Consider the following 25,693-nt stretch of genomic DNA (forward strand, 5'->3'; position numbering starts at 1 on the left):
GGGATTGGGGATGATGTGTACTGATAGTATCTCCTTCTTGTCACAAGGCTGAGTGGGAGAAGGTCTTCTTTGAGGTTTCCCTCAGTCTGGTGGCTGTCAGGAAGTCGTTTTATGGCTCAGCCCTCTTTCTTTGTCGCTGCCGGTCTTCAGCAAAACAGCCTATTTTCCTTTCTGTGGACAATACCGACTACAAATGGGTGGAAAAACTCAAGGTGGGTTCTATATCCTTCTGGGAGTCTTTCTTTCAATTCAAAATGTCAGGTCAAAAAGAGTAGTAAATTTGTATCATAATGTTTATATTGAAAGTACTGTATATCAGAATACTGGTTTATTGTGACTTCAGTCATCATTTACAAATGTCACGTTAGTCATGACTCTGAGTAACTGTGTGGATCTGTCTGGCAGGCAATGATGGTGGAGACAACAGACTGTCCAGTGTGGTTGACTGCCTCTCAGGCCAACTGTGGCATTGTTGGAATGGTCAACTGTTTACGGCAGGAGCCAGGTGGCAGCCGAATACGGTAGGACATATCCTCTACCATACTATATCCTACACTAGTGTTGACACAGCTATAGAATTTGCCCTTATCTAATAGTTTTCTATATATTGGTGATATATTTTCTATATTTATCATAAAGATTCTAGTGATTAGGTAGCACTGCACTCACTTTCTAGGATTTGCTTTTTATAATTCTTTGTTCTGTTTTTTAATGTCCTTTTCTCGGTTTCCTTCTTATTTGTTACCAGCTGTGCGTTTGTGTCCAATCTAAATGAGTCTTCAGATGCACCAAGCCTCCAACTGGCTCCTGAGTCCATGAAGTCAGTGCTGGAAAGAGATCTGGTTGTAAATGTGTTCAGAGATGGACACTGGGGCATCTTCAGACACCAGCTCATCACTTCTGGTAACAGTATATATCACTTTTAATTTGGTTTAACCGATGTGGTTCTGATGCAGGCCATTTACCATACATCACTATTGTAAAACAGCTCAACAGTACTTATAAGAAATGTTGTACATTTACTTTGAGAAAAAATAAATTCAGTTTGCTTACGTGTGTCAGCAAGAATTGTTTTTTATGGTGGCAGACATGAAAAATTCATAACAATTCAGTGTACAGGGGGAGGAGCATATGTTACCCTATAAGCTACTGTACAACTTATATGTTTTTAAGAATTTTCAAAAATTTGTGCTTATGTTTCAAAAGAAAATTTGTTTTCTTAAACTACAAAATTGTGTGCACTTGTGTTCTTATATTGATGAATGTCATGTATCTGTAAGTTTCTAATTCGCATAGAGTTATCTGACCTGAACCAGTGCATCATTGGCAATATTGTGTGTTTTAAATGATTTCCGTTTCAGGTCGGTCACATTGGCTGATCTGATTTTTTTATACTGTTCTGACTTAAGAACAAATCCCAGATAAGAAAATATTGGAGAATGTCATAATCTTTGTTAAAACTACGCAAGTGGGTTTAATAAGAAGTTTCTTCTTAAGAACAGTTGGTGAATGAGGCACAATTTTTTTACCTCCCTGCACTTTTTTCTTGACATGAATTGATGGATATCTACAATATCAATATGTGGCTCAAGTCAGAGAGTGGAACCACTGGCCCACCACTGGTGTAGTGCCTTTTCTCACTATTTTAAGAGTATTAATGAACTAAACAATCAATTGATTTATGGAGAAAACAGTCTGCACATTATTCTGTGAAGAAAATAATCGTTAGTTGCAGTTATCTTCTACGATAAGCCAACGGCTGGTATCAAGGAACATCTGTGCCAAGTATCGGCTGGAACAAAAAACGCTGAAGAAAACATAACCTACTTGGAGGTTGGAGGTAACAAGAAGGATGCTCTGAGAGCATAGTCTGTCGCCAAGGCTAATGCCCTATTTATCCGCGTCAAAGCAGTGTTTTTCTCATTAATTATATAGACTTTGCAGGCCAACTATATTCTAATTTGTCCCTCCACTGTTTCATAATGACCCAAAAAAATGTAGGATTTTGAAAGTTTTCATAAGACATTTCGCACTTGGTTTTTCGCTCTGTTGCTGCATTATACTGCTGAGTAGTGCTATTGCATGCTTAAGGGATGGTCCGTTACTTTGTACTACTATCTCGAAAATGCTCTCGCCATTTTTCACATTAATTATTTAGTCCGTGGCGGGTTCACCATTTTTTTGTTTGGCCTGCCACAGTTTCATAATTAACAAAAAAACATGTCCAGCTCAGCTTGATGACAATAACTTGTTTTCCTTTGTGACATAACTGCCTCTCTGTTGAGAAGAGTGTTTGATATATGTTAATGGATTACACTTTCATTAAAACATTTGTTTGTGTTTTGTGATTGCCAGATCACAATGAGGAGTTGACAGAGCAGGCCTACATCAACGTGTTGACTAGAGGTGACCTATCTACTCTGCGATGGATTGCCTCCCCACTCTGTCATTTTGTGGCCAACAGCTCTGAAATGCAACAATGTTGTGTTTACTATAGCTCGCTCAACTTCAGAGATATAATGCTTGCAACTGGCAAACTTCCACCAGATGCTATTCCAGGTGCGCATTGTCAACATCTGTCAATTTGCACATCAAGCTCTCACAATTTATTAAATTCTCATTTTCATTGTACTTTCTGTAGGGGATGTAGCTCTGCAGCAGTGCATGTTGGGTATGGAGTTTTCTGGTCGTGACCCCAGCGGTCGGCGTGTGATGGGCCTGTTACCTGCTAAAGGCCTGGCAACAAGTGTGAACGCTGACAGACGGTTCCTCTGGGATATTCCCTCCTGTTGGTCAGTTTTCTAGTTTGTAAATATGCTGTGTTTGTGTTTGTTGTGTATGTATTTTTTGAAACATCCCACATCATGTCCTTAGGCAAGATACTGAACCCCGGATTGCCCCTCATAGAAAACGTGCTTCCCATAGATGCACTGTATGAATGGGAGAATGACAAAAAAATATACTGTAAAGCTCTTCGAGTAATCACCAACACTAGAAAGTGCTATATAAATACAGACCATTTACTAATTGACTGGAAAACAACATATTTATCCAGCCTGGCCGGCGATCACTTATCTCACAGCTAGAAAATCACAGTCCCTCTCACAGTGTTTGAGAGGGACTAAGTGGAGGAACAAGGAATAATCACACTTTATTAGATTTAAGAGGGCGCACAGCTTCTTGATCCTTCGTTAGCATTTCCTCTGACATGGTTGGGCTTAACAGGCCTGGGCCCACCCACTTGTACAATTGGCCTTCACATAAACGTATTATAACAAAAATCTCCAAATAATAGGATAGTGGGGAGGGTGTATGTGTGCGTTTGTCTTCTACAGTCTCAACGTCCAGAGTTCAAAGTCAGTCTCCCCCACAAGCCCATCACAGTTCAGTTCAATCCAATTCAAACAACGAGGGGTAAAACTCAGGAAAAAAACAGAAAGAGAAGCGTGTGGAGTGTGATTTGATACATAGCACACATGCAACAGCTGCAGAGCTGTTGCTTGTGTGCTATGTGGCCGCATGTGGGGTTGAGCTGGGAGATGCGGTGCAGTTCTGTCTTGGCGTATCATGTATCAAAAATCAAGTTCAAGATCGTACTTCCCCAAACTCAGCTTTTCAGAATTATGTTAATATAAGTGCCCCGTATTTTCCAATTACTTGCTGTCTGTTGTTCTATATATATTTTTTAATGAATTGTTCAAATATGGGTATTTAAATCATTTCTCCCCACCATTCGTTAAAAGTAATGGTAAATGGTGTCTATCTATATATAGTTCTGATGACCACTCAAAGCGCTTTTTGCAGTAAAGTTTTACATTTACCCATTCACACACACATTCATACAGTGCATCTATGTGCAGCACTTGCACTCCCCCATGCCAACAACTTCCTCTCAGTGCTGCCTGTCACACCAGGATGTTAAAATATATTGCCATGGACAGGCCTACTGACAAACTCTTAAAAGTTGAATTGTATGGCATCAACAACTCCTTTTGGCTTTTTCTGATCAAATTCAATATGCAGTGGGTAAACGAGCTAGCCACAGGAAACCAAAATGTAAAACATGACATTTGCTGTTACAGCTACGGGCTGTTATGACTATTCAATATTACCGTAAGGATCTGTTCGGGGTGGGACCTTTGTCATACATGAGAAGTTTGAGTCAGATTGGGAAATATACATAGAAGTTATATGCACTTCCTGTATTCTGTTCTGCCATGCCCCCTGACGAAAATACAACGTTTAAATCAATCGATATCCCAAGCAGTTATCGCCACGGGCATGCTGTTTAAGGAGCACTTATGATTAGCACAACTTATCATTGTCAAGGTGGTTTGTTTGCAATAACTAAATTTGAAATTGATGCAATTAATTATGTAGAAAGAGTTTGTACAACGTCATTGAAATGACAGAACTTTAGCAGAAATGTAAATTGAATTGCGCAAGGTGTGCTGCGGCTCTGTTGGGTTCAGCATATGAAGTGCAGACCAGACCATGAAAATATAATGTCAATCAAACATGTATATGTTGTATATATGCAGCACAGTATTGTGTTTGTTGTTAGCGATGCAAGATTCAAGACTTTATTGTCATGTGCACACTAATTACATTTAGCAGTTGCTGGCAATGAAATGCTTGGGTAACATGCTCTCATCTAGCAATACTGAAAATATATCACAAGCAAAAAAATAATAAATATACATATATATACGTTTATAAACGTTTAAATATAGAATATCCAAAATATAAAATGATAACTAGGATAGCCTATTATGTTAAATTTTCCTACGATTTGAGCAATATAGCCTACCCTTGTGTGTCGATTTTAAAGCATTAAACTCTGTCGCGATTCAAATCTTGCTCCTTTGAAAATTGTATCTTGTTTTGGGAGAGTATGACATTTAAACGGACGGGGGGCCTTCAGCAAAAGGGAAGTTGACTCCTGCATGCTAACAGTATGCCTATCTTATTGTGTACACTACTACTTACTGCTTTCGATTGATTCATATGCAGAGCCCCATCAGAGCCAATCACATCCTTACATCATGGTTTGATTTTGGTGTTGTATTTATATAGCGCTTTTCTAGTCTTGATGACCACTCAAAGCGCTTTAGAGTACAGGTTTTTTTTACATTCACCCATTCACACACACATTCATACAGTGCATCTAATCGCAGCACTTTGTTATTCTATGGGGGGCCATTCAGGGCTCAGCATCTTGCCCAAGGACACTTCGGCATGCAGATCAGACTGGGGATCGAACCACCAACCTTCAGGTTGGAGGACGTACCCCTCAGCCAAAGTCGCCGGCTGACTCATGACTCAATATGCTAAAAAGTTTAGCCTAACAGCTTTCCACCAGTAACCGACAGAAAGAGCCTACCCCTAACTGTGATCGCATCAGATGATATGCTCTTTCAAGTTTTTATATGTCTTCTCTTGGTGTATATTCTTTATAATCTCATATAAAGATGGGCAAGGTCTTAATGCTTTCATCTTCACATTGATGTCACTGTGTTATATTCACTCAAATTTCTTTCATTTTCAAGCAAGACATATTTGGTTGAAGTCACATTCTTGAACTTTACACATGGTATCGACAGAGTCAACAACAACTAGTTGTAGACAACTTGTGGTCTCTAAGAATGTATTCGCAAGTCTCCACAAATGTAATTTTTTAGACATTTGTATTACATTGGTGTTGCATCCTTCCTGGTATATGAGAAAGACCTAACTCATAAATGAAATAACATTGTTTTAAAGGATGGGATACATGGACACTTTATTTCAATTATCTACTTTCAATGCTCTTTGGTGCTGGATAAAGTTGCTCTCCTTAAACTTGAAATATCCTCTCCTGAAATCCAACTCTATTAAATTTTAACAAATGTGCAAATTTGAAAGAGTAAGGAAAATCCTGTTTATCACTCTTAACTAATATTGTCTGCCTAACGCCGGGTTCACACCGGACGCGGAAGCGCCGCCGAAGCGCCGCGCTAATCCCTAGAGCGCCTGGGCTTGGTTGTTCACACCGGACGCTGAAGCGCCGCGCTAATAATATCACATACTTTTGCTGTTATCAGCCTGCAGTAAAAAAAGGCATTTAATCATTTTTTCAAGCATATACTTACTTGTTGCTCCAACATTAACTGCAACAGCGTCCCAACGTTTGTATTTTTGTCTCATATGAACTGAGGATCATACAGCTCACTGTACTTCTCCACTTGAATTATTAATTTAATGTCATCCATCTTCACGAACTTTTCTGCAGTTTGCTCCGTTCAATGTCGGGTGTGGAGGGTAAATTACGTATTCTCCACTCAAGCCTATGTGGAGAATACGTAGCCCCCCCCCCTCTCTTTTTATCTATATGACTGCTTGTGTGGCTGAGGTGGAAAGGCAGAGGGGGACATTTAATGATGTGATTGGTAAAATTGGTAAAATTAAAACTCCAGGTCAACAGAAGGGGAATACAAACTATGGGTTGCATATTTGATAATTTATATCATATAAAATATGTCATCATTATCGCTTAAAATCATTTTTCAGTGTGTTTCCTGGCACAATACGCTCGTGTCCAGCGTAAAAAATAGACTAGATGCCGAAACGATCACTGCACGCGATAGGCAGCCTTAAGATGGCGCGGCGCTTCAGCGGCCGATGTGACCCACACAAAGGTTTAACATTGGAGTGGATGGGAGCCAGCTGGCTTTTAAGGCTTGGCGTCGCTTCAGCGTCCGGTGTGAACCCAGCGTTAGGCCTTTGAACTCTAAATCTGCCAATCTTTACCAACAGTGACTGCCATAACTTTCTTAAATGTTTATTTATAAGAAAAGAAAAAAGATTTTTTTAACCATCCTATATCTGCTAAAAAATAAAAGACCAAAGGCTTAGATGCCCCAATTGTTTAGCATAAGGGTCATTTTTGAGTTTCAAATAGCAAAATTAAATATATATATCCGCCATCTGTCATTGTATGTCAACAATATACATTAAAAGAAAATGGGAATTTTTCGGGCATTTAAAAATGGTGATTCAATAATTTAATCGTTTGACGGCCCTAATATATATATATAAAACGTGTGTGTGTGTGTGTGTGTGTGCGCGCAGGACCCTTCAGCAGGCAGCCTCAGTGCCAGTGGTCTACGCCACAGCCTATTACTCTCTGGTGGTGCGTGGTAGGCTTCGCCATGGAGAGACTGTTCTCATCCACTCAGGCTCAGGGGGCGTCGGCCAGGCCGCCATTGCTATAGCACTCAGCATGAATTGCAAAGTCTTCACAACAGTCGGTTAGTATTTAACTACTCACAGACACACTAGTTGTACCGTTACTCAATGTTATTTATTTTATATGAAAGCTTATTTCTGCCACTTAAAGAGAGGCAACCAACTTTTTGTTATTCAATGCTTTCTTTATCGTAAGTATGACTTGTTGTAGTTATCATACAATCTCACACTTTCAGTAATTATAAAATCTCCTTTTTTGTATGTGTTATCACAAGGCTCAACAAAGAAGCAGGCCTACTTGCAGGAGAGGTTCTCTCAACTCTCGGAAGAGTCCTTCGCTAACTCCAGAGACATCTCTTTTGAACAGCACATCTTGCTCCACACACAGGGCAAAGGTCAACATCGCATATTGCAGTACAAATTGTGTTGTGGTTGACTGTAAAAAATGTTGACTTTTTTTTTTTTTGTAAGTATTTATGAAATACTTTATAGCAGAAATTTCAGAAATATGATGGAGGTTCCCAAAATCAACACATTGTTAAATAGATCTGCAACAAAATAATGATTGGATGATTACATACATAAATGATAGCTTTGCATTGTTTTTGTGTTTATTAAACGATTCAATTGCATTTTCATATTTATAACTGCTCAACAACGCACACGTATTTTGTCATACATAGTGTTTTCTGTGTGTGCTTCAGGTGTACATGTAGTTCTGAATTCTCTGGCTGAGGAGAAACTGCTGGCTAGCGTTCGTTGCCTAGCTCGCCATGGACGATTCCTGGAGATCGGCAAATTTGACCTTGCAAACAACTCTCCACTGGGTCAGTAGGAAGCCTCAAGATTACACCCTTAGGCCCACAGTTACAATGCAAGTGTCTGATGCTGCTTGTATTTCAGAAACATTTTTACATAAATATATAAAAGTTATTTAAATATTTCTTGAAATATCAGAAGACATTAGAATTGTTTAATAGTACACCTATATAGTATATTTCCCTATACTGCAGCTATACTTCTTGTACTTTCATCACAGATAGTTTAGTGGCTAGGTCATTTGAAGGCTTGTATAAGGTTTACACCCTGTCATGCTGTTACTCCTGCATTACTTTGTAAACACATTTGAAGTGATGTGACTAAGTAAATGCAATTAGTCATGACTTGAATGTCTGACTTTTCGGACAAAGTCTGAGTTAGCACTGAGTAGTATAATCATGTTGTTGTGATCTTTTCAGGTATGGGTCTTTTCCTAAAGAATGTAGCGTTCCATGGCATCCTGCTGGATGCTCTCTTTGAAGAGGGTAACCAGGAGTGGGAGGAAGTATCCCAGTTACTGAAGGAAGGCATTGTGGGAGGTGTAGTTCAGCCTCTGAAGACCACAGTGTTTGAGAGGGACCAAGTGGAGGAAGCATTCAGATATATGGCTCAGGGCAAGCACATTGGCAAGGTCCTTCTGCAGGTTAGTTTCACCTCTGACCTTCAAACTTTGCTTTTAGTGTGAGGATACAGCAGATTGTCCATAATGGAACATGGTCTATTATGGTCATGGTAATTTAGAGAGAGAATATTGAACAATCCTAATCCTTAAGATCCAAAGACGTTTCAGGTAATGCCTTCTACCTCAGTTTGTGTTAAACTCACATGATTGTTGTGCGTCTATTACTTGATAGTACAACTCATCAGTATACTGTTTATCCTCTTACTTGTTTTCTCTTCACACAGGTTCGTAATGAGGAAAGGGGTGCAGAAGTCCAAACTGCTTCCCCCTTGTCTCTTCTGGCGATCAGACGCACTTATTGTGTCCCCTCTCACTCCTACATCATCACTGGTGGACTGGGTGGCTTCGGTCTGGAGCTTGCACAATGGCTGATAGAGAGAGGAGCCCGCAAACTGGTGCTGACTTCCAGATCAGGCATCAGGAATGGTAATGCATGATAATTATAATATTAATATTTATAATTCTTATGTATAGGACTTATCCGAACAAGTGCTTTACAAACTTGATGGCAATAAAATGAATAAAAAAAAAAAAAATGAATTGAATGTTAGTGGAGAAAAATGGGGTTGGGGGGAACCAGGAACAGTTATGTAATCATCATATTAAAGCTCTGTCAGACAGCTGGTATATTAAAAATAAAAAAGCCGAACCTCAGGGTACGCTGAGGCTAAAGGTAAATCTAACTGGCTACTAGCTTGTATGGCAGTACTATGAAAGCCATGTGGCCCGCTGAGTAGATCTGACATCATTACCTCAATGCCTTTTTAAACTAAAGCAGCGGAGTCACTTACCACTATGCCGATGGAGGGGTGGTTGAAGGGTTTGAGTCCACAAAATACTTCTGACATTTTCCTATGAGGTTTAATACATGTCTATGGTGCTGATGCACTGATACAAGATTTGAGATGTAGCATTCTCTTGCATCTTTCACCATTTTGTTTTATAGCCATTCCATTCCACCCATTCTCTCCTCTTATCGCTAAAGGCTCTGGATAATATGCACAAGTCAAATGTTTGACTAAATATATACATATTTAGCAATATTAAAGAGGTTTAAGAAAATTAAAGGTGAGCTAGTGCAGTGAATTAGTTGTTTTTAGATCAGTCCATACAACTGATGCTTCCTGTTGATTACTATAACTAATCTACTCTTTATGCCTAAAAAATCCAATAATCAAATTTCACATTGAGGCTCATCAATATTATTTTGAAATCAAATTGGCTGAATACAGCACTTAAACACTTAATTGACAGTGTACACACATTTCTTTAGTCTTATGACTAAGTATGATTTATTTGTATTGACATCAATTTTCAATCAAGTTCTGGTTAACAATTAACTGAGATGTTGGTAGAGGGACAACCCACACTGCTTATTAGTTTTACCAGCTATACCTTTTCAATAGGACTGATTCTTAGGGGTGCTCAGCACCCGTTTTTGAGTGGGACTTCGGTTAGTGAAGTTACGAACTACATTGCAATTAATAGGGGCCAAATAGAGGCTGTCTTTGCATTTTAACTGTGTGTTCTTGCGTATGCATCCACTTTCTTACCTGGTTCTTCCTGCTCCCGCTCTTTATCTCTTTCCTTTCCCTATCCATCCTCCTCCCCTCCCTTTTAGCACGGACACACACACAACACACACAACACACACAACACACACACACTGTGATCAACTAAAACAATTGTATATAATCAGTCGTGGACAGTTACAGACTATACTGAAGTACAAATTTGAGATAGTTGTAATTTATTATCCAACTTCAGTTAGCTGACAGCTTTAGAAATTTGTCATTTAGAGATTACAATTAATGTTTGGGATTAACTAAGGGATGTTGTGTAGATAAATAAATTGTTTATCTCTGACGAGCTGGAAATTGCATTCAAACAAAGCTTAAAACAGGCACTTTTAATGACTTTTTCAAAGAAATATGGTTCTCACAAGAGGTTCTCATATAGAATATGATACTTCGTTGTAAACTAAAATAGTCAAAAGTATATGAAGTAGTTCAGAACGTTTAAAATCAACAACAGCAAAAGGCAAAACACATTGCAGAAGGTAAAGTAACTGCATATAATCTAATAATAAATAAAGCAAAGTATTTGTGACATAAAACAGTAGGTTAGGGAGAATCGACCTTTGAGAACAGTAAATACACCGATAACTTTGTTGTTAAATTGTGGAGTCCACTACAATGATCTGCAGTGAATGAGGTCATCACTACCTTCTCACCTTGTTCCTTTTGTTCTCCTTCATCCTCTCCTTGACTAGCCTTGTTTCTCTCTCTTTGTGCTTTCAGTCAAACAGAGAATTTAGAATATATATATTACTTGTGTCAACAACATTGCCTGAGAGCATGCTGGGAGGCTCCGCCCATCTCCTTCATAATCTTGATCTTGGATTTAAATCTGGTCAATGCTCCTCTTCGCTATTTAAAAGGCAGTGTTGAATTTGATGACCATTCCATTCTCATCTCGTCTCATCTCAGAGACGAGTGAGCCAGAGAAGGAAAAAAAGCTTCTACTTTCAACCTAATTGGCATAAACAGTACCCATAACAGAGAACCACCAGAACCACCAGAGCACCTCATGTACTCACATAAATTTAGGCTCATGAAATTCAAACTTTTTTTAACACATTCACACTTTTTTATTTTTTATTTATTTTTAAACATAGTGGCATATGTTGCAGTATATAGCCCTGTTATTGCATTGTACATAAAGAAAACCTGAAGTTTTGCTCTAGAATCATCAATGATACAGATTGGTGTACCATGTGCTGCTGAACAATTGACTATATAACTGTTTATAGGATACCAGGCAAAGCGAGTGCATGAATGGCAGAGTCAAGATGTGGAGGTGCTGGTGTCGACAAGTGATGTCACTACGTTGGAGGGAACAGAGAAACTCATCGCTGAGGCCGGTGTACTGGGTCCAGTGGGCGGTATCTTTCACCTAGCAATGGTAACACACCAAACACTCACCATCAGTCCCATTAAAACAATTGCCCTTGAATCCAACCAAGGTCCCCCTACAGTTGGGGGGCATAATTCATGTTAACCTTGGCCAAGGAGGCTATGTTTTTGTTTGTGTTTGTTTGTTTGTTTGCAGCATTATGCAAAAACTACTTAACCAGTTAACATTAAATTTTATGAGGAGCGAGGAAGGAATCTATTTATTTTTTATGTGGATCTGGATTAGGGGGCAAATCTATGATTTGTTTCCCTTTTTAAAATTTTTGAGATATGGTTTTTCAACATTTTTGTTGACTTCTCAGAAAATAATTTGTGGATCTTGATGGAAAAAAAAGTTTTATTTGTTTTGACTTTGCAGATAAAAACTTAATATACCAAAAATAATGAAAGGTTTTGAAGGAGTGATGCATACCCTACACCCACGTTGCATATAGACTACTATATAGAGTTTCATAATAATACCAAGTATTTACACAACATAAACGTCTTTCACTTAATGTTTTGTGCCGTTTCCCTAATGTAGTGCAGTGCTTTGAACCTGTCAGTCACTCTCTTTTTATCTCTCCCTTTATCTTCTTTTTCTCTCACACACGAACACACTGATCATCTGCAGCGCCAGTCACAAACTTAACTTGCCACACACAACACCAGGCGCGCATGTGTGTTTGTGTGTGCCTATAGTTTGTTGTTGACATGATATGAATAAACCTTTACACAATTATTTCTTATCTTATGGTAAGCTTTTTTATTTATACTTGTAGATTATTTAACACCATAGTTATTAACTGTGATTATTTTATAGGAGCATTGTTAACATTCATACTTAGGGGTAGAGTGGTCGTCCTCCAACCAGAAGGTCGGCATTTCAATCCCCAGTCTTCCCCATCTGCATGCCAGGGTCCTTGAGCAAGATGCTGTACCCCAAATTGCACCTCATAGAACAAAAAGTGCTGCTAATAGATGCATATAGTATGAATATGAATGGATGAATGGCAAACTGTACTATAAAGCGCTTTGAGTGGTCATTTATATAAATACAAACCATTTACTCACAGTTGACACTCATCTCAAATTATGATATTAATGCTCAACAACTACTTTTCAGTGATTTAATTTCCACCTAAACACCATTAACATGAATGATATGTCATTATCAGGTATTGAAAGATGGCATGCTGGAGAATCTGACTCCTCAGATCTTCCTTGAGGTCAACAAACCAAAATATGATGGCACCATAAACTTGGACAAGTAAGGCACAGTCTTCATTTCCTTCTATTCAAATTAGAGATAGTATAGGCACTTCTATTTACTTCTCTCATGATCTTGATGCATTCACTAAATTTCGTCTCCAGAGTGACAAGAAAGGTGTGTCCAGACCTCAAGTACTTTGTGGCCTTCTCCTCAGTCAGCTGCGGGCGTGGCAATGCTGGGCAAAGTAACTACGGTTATGCCAACTCAGCCATGGAACGCGTGTGCGAAAAGCGTCATTACGATGGCCTACCTGCACTGGCAGTCCAGTGGGGTGCTATAGGTGACGTGGGCGTGGTGCTTGAGATGATGGGTGGCAATGATACAGTTATTGGTGGCACCCTACCACAGCGCATCACATCCTGCATGGAGGTGCTCGACCACTTCTTGTGCCAACAGCAGCCAGTGGTGTCTAGTTTTGTTCTTGCAGAGAGGATAGCGGTAAAGACTGCTGCGGGAAGCCAGAGGGACTTGGTGGATGCTGTAGCTCACATTCTGGGTAAGAGCCAAGCTATACAAAGTCATTTCCACCAAAACACACTTTGAAACACATGTTTTTCAAACAAGGTTTAATCAAGCTTGTCATCTGTTTTAAATTCTGACACTATATTGGCCCTCTACTTTACGGTAAGAGAGCTAGCCTGGATAGCTTGTTTAACCTTGCTACAAAAGTAATCAAAGGAAAATAAATCACAAACAATCAATTCAGTTAACCAATATATACTCAATTAACTATTCAAATCAAAATAACAATCAAATCAAAGAACACCTAGAACTCTTTTTCACCAAAATATAAAGTTATCAATAGAAAACAAATTAATTTCCAAATGAAAATATTTGTTCATGAAAAACAGTTATATATATATATGTATATTATATTCCTTTTAATTCATAATTTGGTCAGAAAAGAGAAAGGTGGGTGTGGGTGTGGATGTGTGTGGGTGGGTGTTGGAGAAGGAAGTTAGGGTCCAATGAAAGTGAAAAGTGAGGAAAATGTATGTGTTTAAGGGGGTCCTTTGATCTCCAGGGAGAGGGCAGATGAGGGGTGAATTTATTAGAGGCAAAGGGAATCGGTGAGGCTCGGAGAGTTTCAGTACGGAGATACTTAGCTTATATGGTTCAACCAGGACTGAGGGGATCACTGTCCAATCTGAGCAAGTTAGACAGATTTTCAAATCTTCTCCTTCAGGCTCCAGGGATCAGCTCCTTTGCCTCTTGGTCCAGGACGATAGTGAAATAAACCCAGCTGGTTCTTGGATCAACTGTCCAGAAACTAGTTTAACTAACTAGTGATCTCCTTCAGTTACTCTCACTCCTCAGTTCTCTTCCATACTGCCTTTGTTTATGAAAAAAAGAAGAAAAAAAATTGTGTATAAATGAATGGTAATTAAAAAAATAATTTGGAATCAATTCAAATGTCCCTGTCCGCAGCTACCACATGGCGGCAGTGACTACAATATGATCTAATGGGGCAACAGTAACAAAAGTTTACTTTGTTTATTTAAGTGAGTTATGGTGGAAAGATATAATAAAAACACGTTATCCGCCAATTACACTGCAATAAGTGATAGATAGCAGAAAATAACTGTTTAGTTTACTATGTAGAATCTTATATTGGTTAGTTTGTTCACATCACTACTTAAGTATGTGTTTAAAATACATTTACAAATAAGATATGTTTCAATCAATAAAATCTTTATGGTGAGGTTTAGGGCTGCAACTAACGACTATTCTGATAGTCGATTAGTCACCGATTATTGAAACGATTAATCGACTAATCGGATTATGAATGACACAAATTCTCAATTGCTATTATTTAGCAAGCAGCTTTTAAATTTAGCTTGAGGTTGTTCAAGGCATGTGATGACTGAAAATAAAGACAATAAAGATTGATACTTCATTATAAAAAATGTCTTTTAATAAACGTTGCTGCATATAAGGGTACTGTTGACACAAAAGCAAAGACAAATCAAGTTTTTGTCCATTTTATTAATAAAAACATCAACAAACGAAACTACAGTCGTCTTCTGACTAAATCATTTTGATTCAAACAAGACGTTTGTCAGGCAATAGGATAACATTTCGCTTTTAAACTCGTTAAAAAAAAGTTTAAACCATATTTTTGTAATGGAAGCTAGATTCCTGCGCGCAGGTATATACGTGTATATATAACATCTGACAGAGGCGAGTACGCATCGTCTCCGTTACGATGTCACACGTGCCTCATTCTCAAATGCGCGTGTCCTGCTTCCATGGAGAGCAGGTCCGCTGTACAGATACTGCCGGTCGTTTTTCTCGGGCCATGTTAAGAGTGTAGTTCTCCCGAACTTTTTACTTCCTGGTGCGCGACTGCGCGCGGCAGCAGACCCCGACATTGGTCCATGTTTTGTCGCTATTGCACATGCGCGACGTTCAGAGATAGGAAGGAAGCGAGATAGCTCACTCCTCAGCTACTTCCATCAGCACCTCCAGTAAAACAACATTAAGTTCCGCTGCGCGGCACGAGAAACACGCGCTATGACGTCACCAACGATTCATCGACGAGTAAATTCGTCGGCGACTATTTTGGTCATCGATTTTTGTCGACGACGTCGACTAATCGTTGCACCCCTAGTGAGGTTATAATAAAACATCCACAAAAAATTTAAATTCAATATGTTGGAGATTTGTTAGAATTTGGTTTGTTATCCTTCATCTCATTCTTTTTATGAGTAGGACATATAGGTGAGGTCGGTAGTAACGCATTACATTTACTCTGTTACATGTACTTAAGTCGTTTTTACAATAAATTTTACTTCTGAGAGTAGCAGAATACTTTTTACTCCTACTCAGTTACATTGGGCCACACACTTCTCGCAACTTTGCCATGTCTATGATTTTTTAATTCCGCAGCTTCCTAGGTTAAATTTCCGTTTGTTTTGGAAACTGAATGCATGTGCCCACACAATGCAGGCTGCAGCCAAGCCTTCCTATGAGGAATCAGTGACTTTTTTCTTGATGTTTGAAAGCAAACAGTGCTTGTATTTCGACTGTTGCCGAGTTTTGGATATGTTCCTTTATTAATTAAAATCAATATGCACTTTACATTGTTATTAACTCTCAATGTCCTGTTTGAAAGCAATACATTTTAATGAAATAACTCGCTTCTTGAGTAGTTTTTTATGAGATAAATTTTGACTGTTACTCAAGTTCTTATTTCTATGAGTACTTTTACTGTTACTCAAGTTCTGATTTTTATGAGTACTTTTACTTCTACTTGAGTACTGTTTCTATTTACTCTACCCACCACTGCAAATAGTGAAGCAAAGTAGATGTTTTATTGGGAGAAAGAGAAATGTATCTGGTTTATTTATTTCATTTAGTTTTTATCCAGCCCTAAAATGGCATAAACACTACCCTAAATTTATTTAAAATTAGTCTTTGTCTTACATATATCTTTGTCTTTGTCTTACATATATCATATCCATGAATTTGATGGATATGTTGTTCTCATCTATTTCTTTTTTTATTTCTTTACCTAAGTGTGATCATGTCCATCTCCCCGATCTTTCAATGCCCTCTTTATCCACAGGTGTGCGGGATGTGAACAGCCTGAACACTGATGCGTCATTGGCTGATCTGGGACTGGACTCCTTGATGGGTGTGGAGGTCCGTCAGACCCTGGAGCGTGACTACGACATTGTCATGACCATGAGAGAGATCCGCCAACTCACTATCAACAAGCTGCGAGAACTGGCCATTCCCAAGCCAGGAGTTTCAAATGGTATTATTAAGTGCTTTTCTCATCATGCATTTTAACAGAGATAAATGGTATATTCTCTGCTTCCATTTTAATATTAATATATATCATTCAAGGTCTATCGACTATGCTTCAAATGAAATCAAATAAAACGGATAACTGGTAAATGTTATCACAAACAGGTGTCTGAATTTGATCTGGTGACCTTAGGCAGAGTATTAAACATTTTGTAGAGTTATACGCAATAGGCATATATTAATATACTGATATCATATATCATAATATAATTTCAAGGTTCAGTGAGTAAGATTTAGTTGAAAGGGAATCTATTTGCAGAAATTTAATATAAAATAGTCCTAGTAATGTTTTCATCTAAATTGTACAAATTGTTGTTTTCTTCAGCTTAAAATGCCCCCTTTATATTTAAATACTTTATATTTACACCAGGAGCGGATCCTCTCTACGGAGGCCACCATGTTTTTTACAGTAGCCCAGGCTGGACAAACTAAACACCTTTTCAGTTTTTATGACATCTGAAGGCTACCACAGGTTCTCCTTCCTGTTCTAAGGGGAGGGTGAGGTGAGGGGTATTCAGCTGCAACATGCAACTTCTCATCTAGGTGTCACTACCTTCAACACACTGAATTGTAGATTGTCTATTTTGAATGCTCTGCTTATGGTGTATTTTAAACTGCATTCATTCTTGTCTGACACATACAGAAGAAGAATGAACGTGTTCCCACCATCTGAAATAGCATGTTGCTTTTAAAATCCTGTGTTTGCACTCTCACTGTAAGAATACAAGCTGTTTTTCTTTGCTTCCTCCAACTATCCAGAATCTCAACGTGCTAAGAGAGATGGCGTTCACTTTTTGTTGGAGTCTGATTTCACGCAGCTATTAGTAAACCCCAATAGTCCCACAGTGACACCACTCAATACCATTCAGAACCAAGAGAGACCACTGGTCCTGGTCCATCCGATTGAGGGCACCATTGCCACCTTTAAGACACTTGCCTCCAAGCTCAGCATGCCTTGCTATGGCTTACAGTGCACAAAAGGTACAGTATACAGAGATATAAAAATATGTATGTGTGAGTTTACATTCTACAGTCTACAACCAAGCTGATCTTAGTTTTTCCCCTCTCTCCCAGCCGCTCCTCTGGACAGCATCCAATCCCTGGCAGCCTACTATGTGACCTGTATCAGACAGGTTCAGCCACAAGGACCTTATCGAATTGCTGGTTACTCCTTTGGTGCCTGTGTGGCATTTGAAATGTGTTCTCAGCTGCAGACCCAGAATCAGTCTGTAGAGTACCTCTTTCTGCTTGATGGATCACACTCCTATGTGGCAGCGTACACACAGGTTAGAGAAATAAGCTAACACATTTACATATCCACAACAGTCAAAGATTCCAAAATATGACCTAGTTTAATGACATGGAACCATAACCACGAGTGGTACATTCCAACAGCGTAAACTATTTGACGTATTAGAGGGTTGTTAGATACTAACCTTAATTGGATCATAAATAAACCAAAGAATGCCCTCAGCAGAAATTAAACGGTGAATATTTAAATGTAATGATGTAGGTTGTTAAAAAACTGTTGATTTAAATAATTGTAAGTTGATTATGGCAGTATTTTGTTTCCAGAGCTACAGAGCCAAGCTGACACCTGGGAACGAGTCTGAAGCTGAAACTGAAGCTTTGTGTGCCTTTATCCAGCAGTTCACTGGCATTGAGTACAACAAGGTATGCTGTCTGTGATGATGTGCACACAGATAGTCGCTCACCAAAGATTTTTATTATTCCTCTGTGCTTTCCTATTGGTGGCGTGTGAAACATGAAAAACTTGAGAACTTCTGAATACTGTGAATATTGCAGAGTGGGGGTAGCAAAAAGTCCAATGGCTGTATCAATTTGAAACTGGCAGGTTTTGGCCCAGAATATAAGATAATAAAAGTGGATAAGACTACTCTATACCAAACCTTTTGAAGAATACAAATGGAATAATAGTAGTATCTCACAATCTGTCATGATAAATCTAGGATGTAGGCAAGGGGGTATTCTGCCCCCATTGTTATTTATTATGCCAATTGAGACATTATTGCTATTGCAGTAAGATCAGATGAGAATGTTAGACAAAGGACAACAGATCAATTATTTGATTGAACCCAAAAGAAAGAAGAAATCTGATAGAGAACTATAGAAGCTGCTCAATTAAGGGTTTTGGTATTGTTTAACATATTTAGCTGTTTGAATTGTACACTCATGATTGTACAGTGGAGAATGGCACTCTGTGTAGGGATACCACACTCCATAAAATGCTGCAGAAAAATTGGTAAATTTGAACATATTTGTACCCAGATAACTTCAATAAATATCCTATAATACATTAGAACCAAAGCTCTTCTTATTCTGGATATACCAAACCAATAACAACATTACAATGAGATGTGCTATCAGGTGCAAGCAAGCACAAAACATCTGGGCTCTTTTTATTTGTTATCTAGAGAAGACTTAACCCATATAATGGAAGCACAAGCAGATGCTCTGGAAGTGAAGCGCGTCCTTCCGCAGTATCTGCATGAATGATGTGAATACAAGATGTTTTTACCAATATTGGCATTTTTCAGTGTGATCCTCAACTTTTTTCTTTATTGTAGTTTTATTTGTATTCTTTTTATGTTTTTTATTTGGGGGATGTGTATTTGCTATTGTTTGGTTGGCATTTTTTGGTTGATATATTGTTATGTGTCTATATAAGGACATTTAGCAATAAATTTTCTAAAATTAAATACAGAACAGAATATAACGTAGATGAAATGTCTTACATTTTTGGGAGAAATCTAACAAAAATTTGACAAATTTTTCATGTATGCAACATCATCTGTAACCTATGTAAGTCTGTCCTTTAAAATCACAATTTGGATCTATTTCCATATATTGATTCAACAAGTCAATTTCTGTAGTGTTCTTCATCCAAATTGTGTATAAATTCTGCCTCTTATTCTACAGCTTCTGGAGACTCTTCTCCCACTGTCAGACCTGGAGGCCCGTGTCAACGAGGCAGTGGACCTTATCCTCTCCAGCCACAAGAACATCAGCCGAGAGTCACTGCTCTTTGCTGCTACTACCTTCTACTACAAACTAAAGGCTGCTGATGGTTATGTGCCTGCGACAAAATACCATGGCAATGTGACACTACTCCGTGCCAAAACCAGCAGTGAATACGAACAAAACCTGGGAGCTGACTACAACCTTAGTGAGGTAACATGCTCTAGCTCACATTTGCACAACTATAACAAAAAATGAAGATTAGATCTTTTTTATGTTCACCTGAATTAATCTGTGAGAGATCATAAAATATCCAGAGGGCAAAAGGATAGAAATACTATTTTTGAAAATGAGGTTTCTTCTTATTCTTCGTTTTTTTCTAAAAGGAAAAGATTGAATTGTATTGTTGCATTGTTGAGACTCATTCTACATAGGCTTGATAAGCAATACCCTACTGATACACACATATAGTAAGGTTTGGAAGAAAGAAGTTCTGTGTTATCCTGTCATTTTAGAAGAATCACACAGACCGTCACAGCCTAAATCATATGAGCCCCAAGGCACAATGGGGTTTGGACTTTATCCGGAGTTTACCTTTCATATATGAACAACGCAGAAGGAGATTCAGCAGTCAGATGCATTCACAACAGGCGAGGGCTGGCACAGCATGCAGGAGGCAGGACGCAACATATTAATTATGCTGCAGAGATCACATCTTTTCGTTCATGGCACATCAACATCGGTGTTGGCCCTTGTCACCAAAAGCTCTCTTGACATCTTCGTCAGTATCTATGTGTATGGTACCGCTTTTTCTTTCATTTTTCTGTCTGTCACATGTTAGAAACACCATCAGCACACATACTCACTCGGAACGAATCCTTTGGCAGCAGGCAGGATCAATTCCAGTGAATGTCTGGAGCTGTCACTCAGAAATTTGCGTCCTCACATATAGTCCATCCGAGTAACTGGAGGGCAGCTGTCCTCTGTTGAGACTGTCTCCAAGCACCATCAACAAATATTGAAAATATTTTGACATTTGAAAATGAGAGCGAACCAGAGCACCTTGAGCAGAAAAACCCAAGCATGTCAGAAAGGTCAGTTTTTTTACTTTTGAGAACTTTAAGATGTTCTCAATCTCTTGTGGAGTCTGTTAAATTCTGTAGCTCCACTATTGCTCTCCCTAGCTTTTATGGGGCCCTAAGCAGAACTAGATTTTGGGGACCCCGACCGCCTTGGTGCTACGATTACTATTGACCATTGTCTAAATCCTGCTGTGTCCTAACGACTTGCCCCTGGTGAAATATGCAAACGAGTCAGAGTTTGGTGCCTTTCATGCTCAGTCATTTGAATTAGATATGAAAGTCCATGAGTGTAGACACTACAATGTACTGCTACTTGGCCCTTTATCTATAACCTGACCTTGGTCATTGCTAGGAGAGAAGGGAGTATATGTGGAATGAGACAGGCTCTACTCTCATAATGGTATTGTTTGAGGATGGTCAAAAATTCTTCATCAATACTCAACAATATATCTTGATTTATAAGATGCAAACACAGAGAGAGAAAAGACAGAAAACAGACCAAAAAAAGAGAAAAATTACAAAGACATGCTCCAAACACTCCATCACCACAGAGAGAGTCTAGGTAGGCTTTTTAAGCAGAGGTTTAATTACTGTTACCCCAAAGGCCTGAGGTACATAGCTGGGAAATTTACTAGATAGTGTATCTGTGTTATTGGTGGGGAGGAGGTGATGGGGAATATTTTCTCAGATGACAAATTTATAGGTGAAGAAGGACGTAAAACCATTACTGCTAAAGAATGAAAGGAATAGATGGTTCAGTAGATCAAGGATTCTCTGTCAGCCTGGATACAGTGCTGAATGGGAACCTGTGTGTGGATACTGGACTTAATGACTGGTAAAAGCTTGCTCTTGAATATTCGCTCCCTTACCTACTGGATTTAAACATGAGATTTAAAATAGCAATAGTTGGAGAAGACAGGCGAGAAACAGAGGTAGGGGGACCAAATTTAATAACTTCTATTTTGTTTTCATAGAGTTGAAGGGAATTCTTTGACATCCAGCATTTGATTTCATCTAAGCAGTTATAGAGTTTTTTTTCTTTTTTCTAGAAGGTGCTTTCAGGGGTAACCAGTAAGTAAAACTGTGTCATCAGCATAACAGTGACAGAAACACTATGCTTTTTGTCCGTTGAAAAATAAATCAATATGTGTTGCTCAATATTAATATTTTGTCAGAGACCACATGTAAATGAGTGCATGTGAAACACTAAGGAGTGTACAAATATTTTAAGTTCATTATGATACTGTAGTGGGTAAGCGATGATGTCACTCACTGAGTCAGTGGTCATTCCAGGACACATTTGCATTCACACTGTTAAAAGAATGTGTTTGTTCATACCTCTACCTCTACTGATAAGGCTAGAAAGGCGGTATATAAATGAAGTTCATTAACACCACTAAATACATGGACTCATATAGGTGACATACAAATATTAAATTCTTTCTCTATTTGATGCTGAATAATTTCTGTTTCTGTCTTGATTCAGGTATGTGATGGCAAAGTATCAGTGCATATCATTGAGGGAGACCACCGCACCTTCCTGGAAGGAGAGGGGTTGGAGTCCATTCTCAGTATCATCCACAGCTCTCTAGCATAGCCATGTGTCACGGCAATGGAGGGCTGGATATGCCCATCCCAACCTCACCCTCTCTCATACTAATTCCAAAACATTCCCAAAATGGGTCTCTTCCTTTAGCTACTTCAAATTATAGGATTAATATATAGACTAAGTCATGGAATAGGTTCAACAGTCTTTGGACACTGCATGTTTACATGATATGCCCTTATATCCAAAATGCACCTTATTGCTCCTTTAATGTACCTTTTCAAATCTCATTGGTCAATCACAACACTCTCTCTAACGAATTACAGTCCTTACTTGAAAATAGGATTATATTTTGGTTATAAAAGAGATAGTTTTAAAGGTACAATTTGAAGAGACGCTTTTAAATTCAGTATATTTGATAAGGGGTTTGTTTTTGTTCTTAATTTGAAATGCAAATAGTTAGTAGTACTTATAAAATACCCTTATGCATGTTTTCTAATAACACCACTGTTTACTTGTTGGACTTCAAAAATAATGCTGTTACATCAACACTTTAACGTTTACTGAGCTACTTTGCCTTCGTAGCCATGCATCATTTGTGTCCGACTATTAAGTGGTTTTCATGTTGCGGAAAAATAACAGCCTGTCAATCTCTTAATCGGAACTCTGACTGTGTACTTCCACTCACTGAACCGAAACACAGCTGAATGTGTGGACATCCGTCATGAGCCCTGGCCTTGTGAACCAGAAGCACCGCCACTGTAACTAATACACTACACTATTTAGAATTTGTGATATTTTAAAACTTTCCTGACTGGGTTTTAATGACTTCAAATCTTTTTTAAATACTATTTGGCATTACTCTTGAACTTCCTGGGCCAGGCTCTGGTTAATTTAAGCTCTGACTATCTGTGAGTTACATACTGCTCACAGGAAATCATACCTGTGCACCAAAGTTACATTATGTAAGAACAGGCATTTGGGGTGAGGAATGTGAATTACAGTAGCTCCATTGTCCGTATTCCAAGTCAGTGTACCATCAGAATTACGGTTAAGCTTCTGTTTTAAGGTTAAAAAAATGATGTATAGACTTGCTTTAAAGCAGAGCACTTTGGTTGGTGTGCAAATTAGTTAAATGCCTGTGATGTACTTCAGCTTCAATGGAAATTATGTTATCTTCTAATACATACATTTTTTTGGAGTAATCAACCAGTAATCAAGGGTCATTTAGGTGTAAGTAATCTTTCCTCTAAAAAGTTGACAAACAACTGTTACATTTATACTGCAGTACCTCGAATAAATGTTTGTAAAAAATTCTGAATAGCAAACCCCTGATCAACTAGGGGATTCACTCTCTCTTGGGATCTTTGCTGAAAGCTGTATCCTCTTAGACCTGTCACTGACTACCATGACTTCACCTGGCTTTATAATCCCAGGAACTCTTCTTGTCCCACATAACACCAGTCAACCTGACTTCTGAGGCTTCCAAACTAGTCTATGAAGGGTCAAGTGACTGGAGGCAAATGTGATGACTTATTGCAGTGAAAAGGAGAAGGAAGTGACAGTATATGCTCCTTTCTTATATCGAATATTGTTATGACTAATAAAAGTTGGTACCAAGTACTTTTACTATTTTGTGTGTTATTCCACCTATAGTTGTCATCTAAAATATAAAAAATAAACATGATGTGTAAACGTCTTTCTGTAAGGTTCTCTACAGGACACTGAATGTATATTGTATAGCAGGGGTAGCCAATGCGTTGCTCGCACAGAGCCAATGTGTCACCTGCAGGAAACGTTCCGAAATAGTCACCACAGATCTTTATTGCCACCACTGATCAAAGCAGTGGTGCTGTCAAGGGGGTGGGGGTCAGATTAACATGAGATTAACAGTGAAATAATTAAAGTTGCATGTTAAAATATACATGTGTTTTCCTATGATTGTAAAATGATTATTGTTAATGATTGTGGGGAATCATTAACAGTTATAAGTGAACATGCAGCCTGTTAAATGCATGACACAGTTTACCTAACAAACAACAAGTATAGCCCTCCGTATTATTCATTGTCCTTCAAGTAGCACTCGGTCTAGAAAAATCCACCATCATGATCGAGGTGGCAGCTGATTTTGGATCCTGATTACAACTAGACCAGGGGTGGGCAAACTTTTTGACTCGCGGGCCAGAATGGGTTTCAAAATTTAAGAGAGGGGCCGGGCCAGGAACAGATGGATGGAGTGTTTTTGTGAACTAATATAAATGACATGGAAAAATCATTACAAGAAAGGATTTGGCCTTTACCAAGTAGCAAAGCACTTATTTGCAAGGCCATTTAACAAAAACCCACGTTCAGAAAAAGGCTTGCTAGACTTTGCTATTTCGAATGCCCCCCAAAAAATATGCTTCGGTAGATGACTCTTTAATCAAAGGTTGTCTGTGAAAAAAATGTTGCTGAGTCTGTAAATTAGTCGCCAACCCCTGAGCTGCAGCAACCCGTTCTTGCGTTGACTGCTTGCTAGCGTAGTTAGCATGCTTCGTAGCAAAGTGACGGCTAATGTTGTACTCCTCTCATTTTACAGAAGGGCTCACAGGGCAAAGGGAAAAAGTGAAGGGAGATCATGTGTCTTTTCTAGCCCTATACACCACACTCCCAGGCAAATTTAATTTAGCTGACGCTTTTATCCAAAGCGACTTACAATAAGTGCATTCAACCCCGAGGGTTCAAACCCAGAACAACAAGAATCAAGAAAGTAAGATCTCTTCAAAAATAAAGCAAAACTACAAAGTTCTCTAAGTACGTGCCATTAAAGTGCTACGAAATTGTTATTTGGACAAGTTCGGCGGGCCAGATTGTATACGGCCTGCGGGCCGTACTTTGCCCATGTCTGAACTAGACTGTTACAATATTTCTCCTCACATACTCGACTATTACTGACAATAATCCATCAATTAATTTACCTTCAATGATGCTACAAAGTGTTTATTCTAATCAATGCTGCAAATACCCTTATCTTTCTGATGTTCTCCTTTACACGTGGCAGCTATTGCACTTGTGTCCGACCTGGGAGAGGGATCCCTCACATGTGGCTCTCCCTCGAGGTTTTTTTCGACGTTCTTTGTACCCTAATCTCTTCTCTCCTCTTTCTCTGCCACTATTTCTGCAGCCAAAAGCTCTTTTTACCAAACTAGAATTCAATCCTCATTTTCTAACCCCAAAAAACTCTTCTCCACCTTTTCCCCACCCCCTTTGTCAAAACGATAGATAACGAACGCTCCTCATTTTTATAATCCACCTTCTATAGCTACATTTCCATCAATA

At 38.7% G+C, this 25,693-nt stretch overlaps 1 protein-coding gene across 1 annotated transcript in view; it reads left to right on the plus strand.

The window, feature by feature from the left end:
* fasn (fatty acid synthase) overlaps positions 1-23,998 on the plus strand; it is a 59,130-nt gene extending 35,132 nt beyond the window's left edge. The window contains exons 24-42 of the mRNA XM_061095363.1: positions 48-212; positions 406-521; positions 749-903; positions 2,356-2,559; positions 2,642-2,792; positions 7,111-7,289; positions 7,503-7,622; positions 7,932-8,054; positions 8,466-8,689; positions 8,953-9,154; positions 11,541-11,692; positions 12,861-12,952; positions 13,057-13,451; positions 16,524-16,715; positions 17,528-17,749; positions 17,843-18,054; positions 18,344-18,442; positions 19,709-19,960; positions 22,316-23,998. Coding sequence (XP_060951346.1) covers positions 48-212; positions 406-521; positions 749-903; positions 2,356-2,559; positions 2,642-2,792; positions 7,111-7,289; positions 7,503-7,622; positions 7,932-8,054; positions 8,466-8,689; positions 8,953-9,154; positions 11,541-11,692; positions 12,861-12,952; positions 13,057-13,451; positions 16,524-16,715; positions 17,528-17,749; positions 17,843-18,054; positions 18,344-18,442; positions 19,709-19,960; positions 22,316-22,426 — 3,366 coding nt within the window. The 3' untranslated portion in view covers positions 22,427-23,998. The remainder of the gene's footprint in view (positions 1-47; positions 213-405; positions 522-748; positions 904-2,355; positions 2,560-2,641; positions 2,793-7,110; positions 7,290-7,502; positions 7,623-7,931; positions 8,055-8,465; positions 8,690-8,952; positions 9,155-11,540; positions 11,693-12,860; positions 12,953-13,056; positions 13,452-16,523; positions 16,716-17,527; positions 17,750-17,842; positions 18,055-18,343; positions 18,443-19,708; positions 19,961-22,315) is intronic.
* Positions 23,999-25,693: the final 1,695 nt, after the last annotated feature.

This window comes from Limanda limanda, chromosome 21 (genome assembly GCF_963576545.1).
Source record: "Limanda limanda chromosome 21, fLimLim1.1, whole genome shotgun sequence".
Lineage (NCBI taxonomy): Eukaryota > Metazoa > Chordata > Actinopteri > Pleuronectiformes > Pleuronectidae > Limanda > Limanda limanda.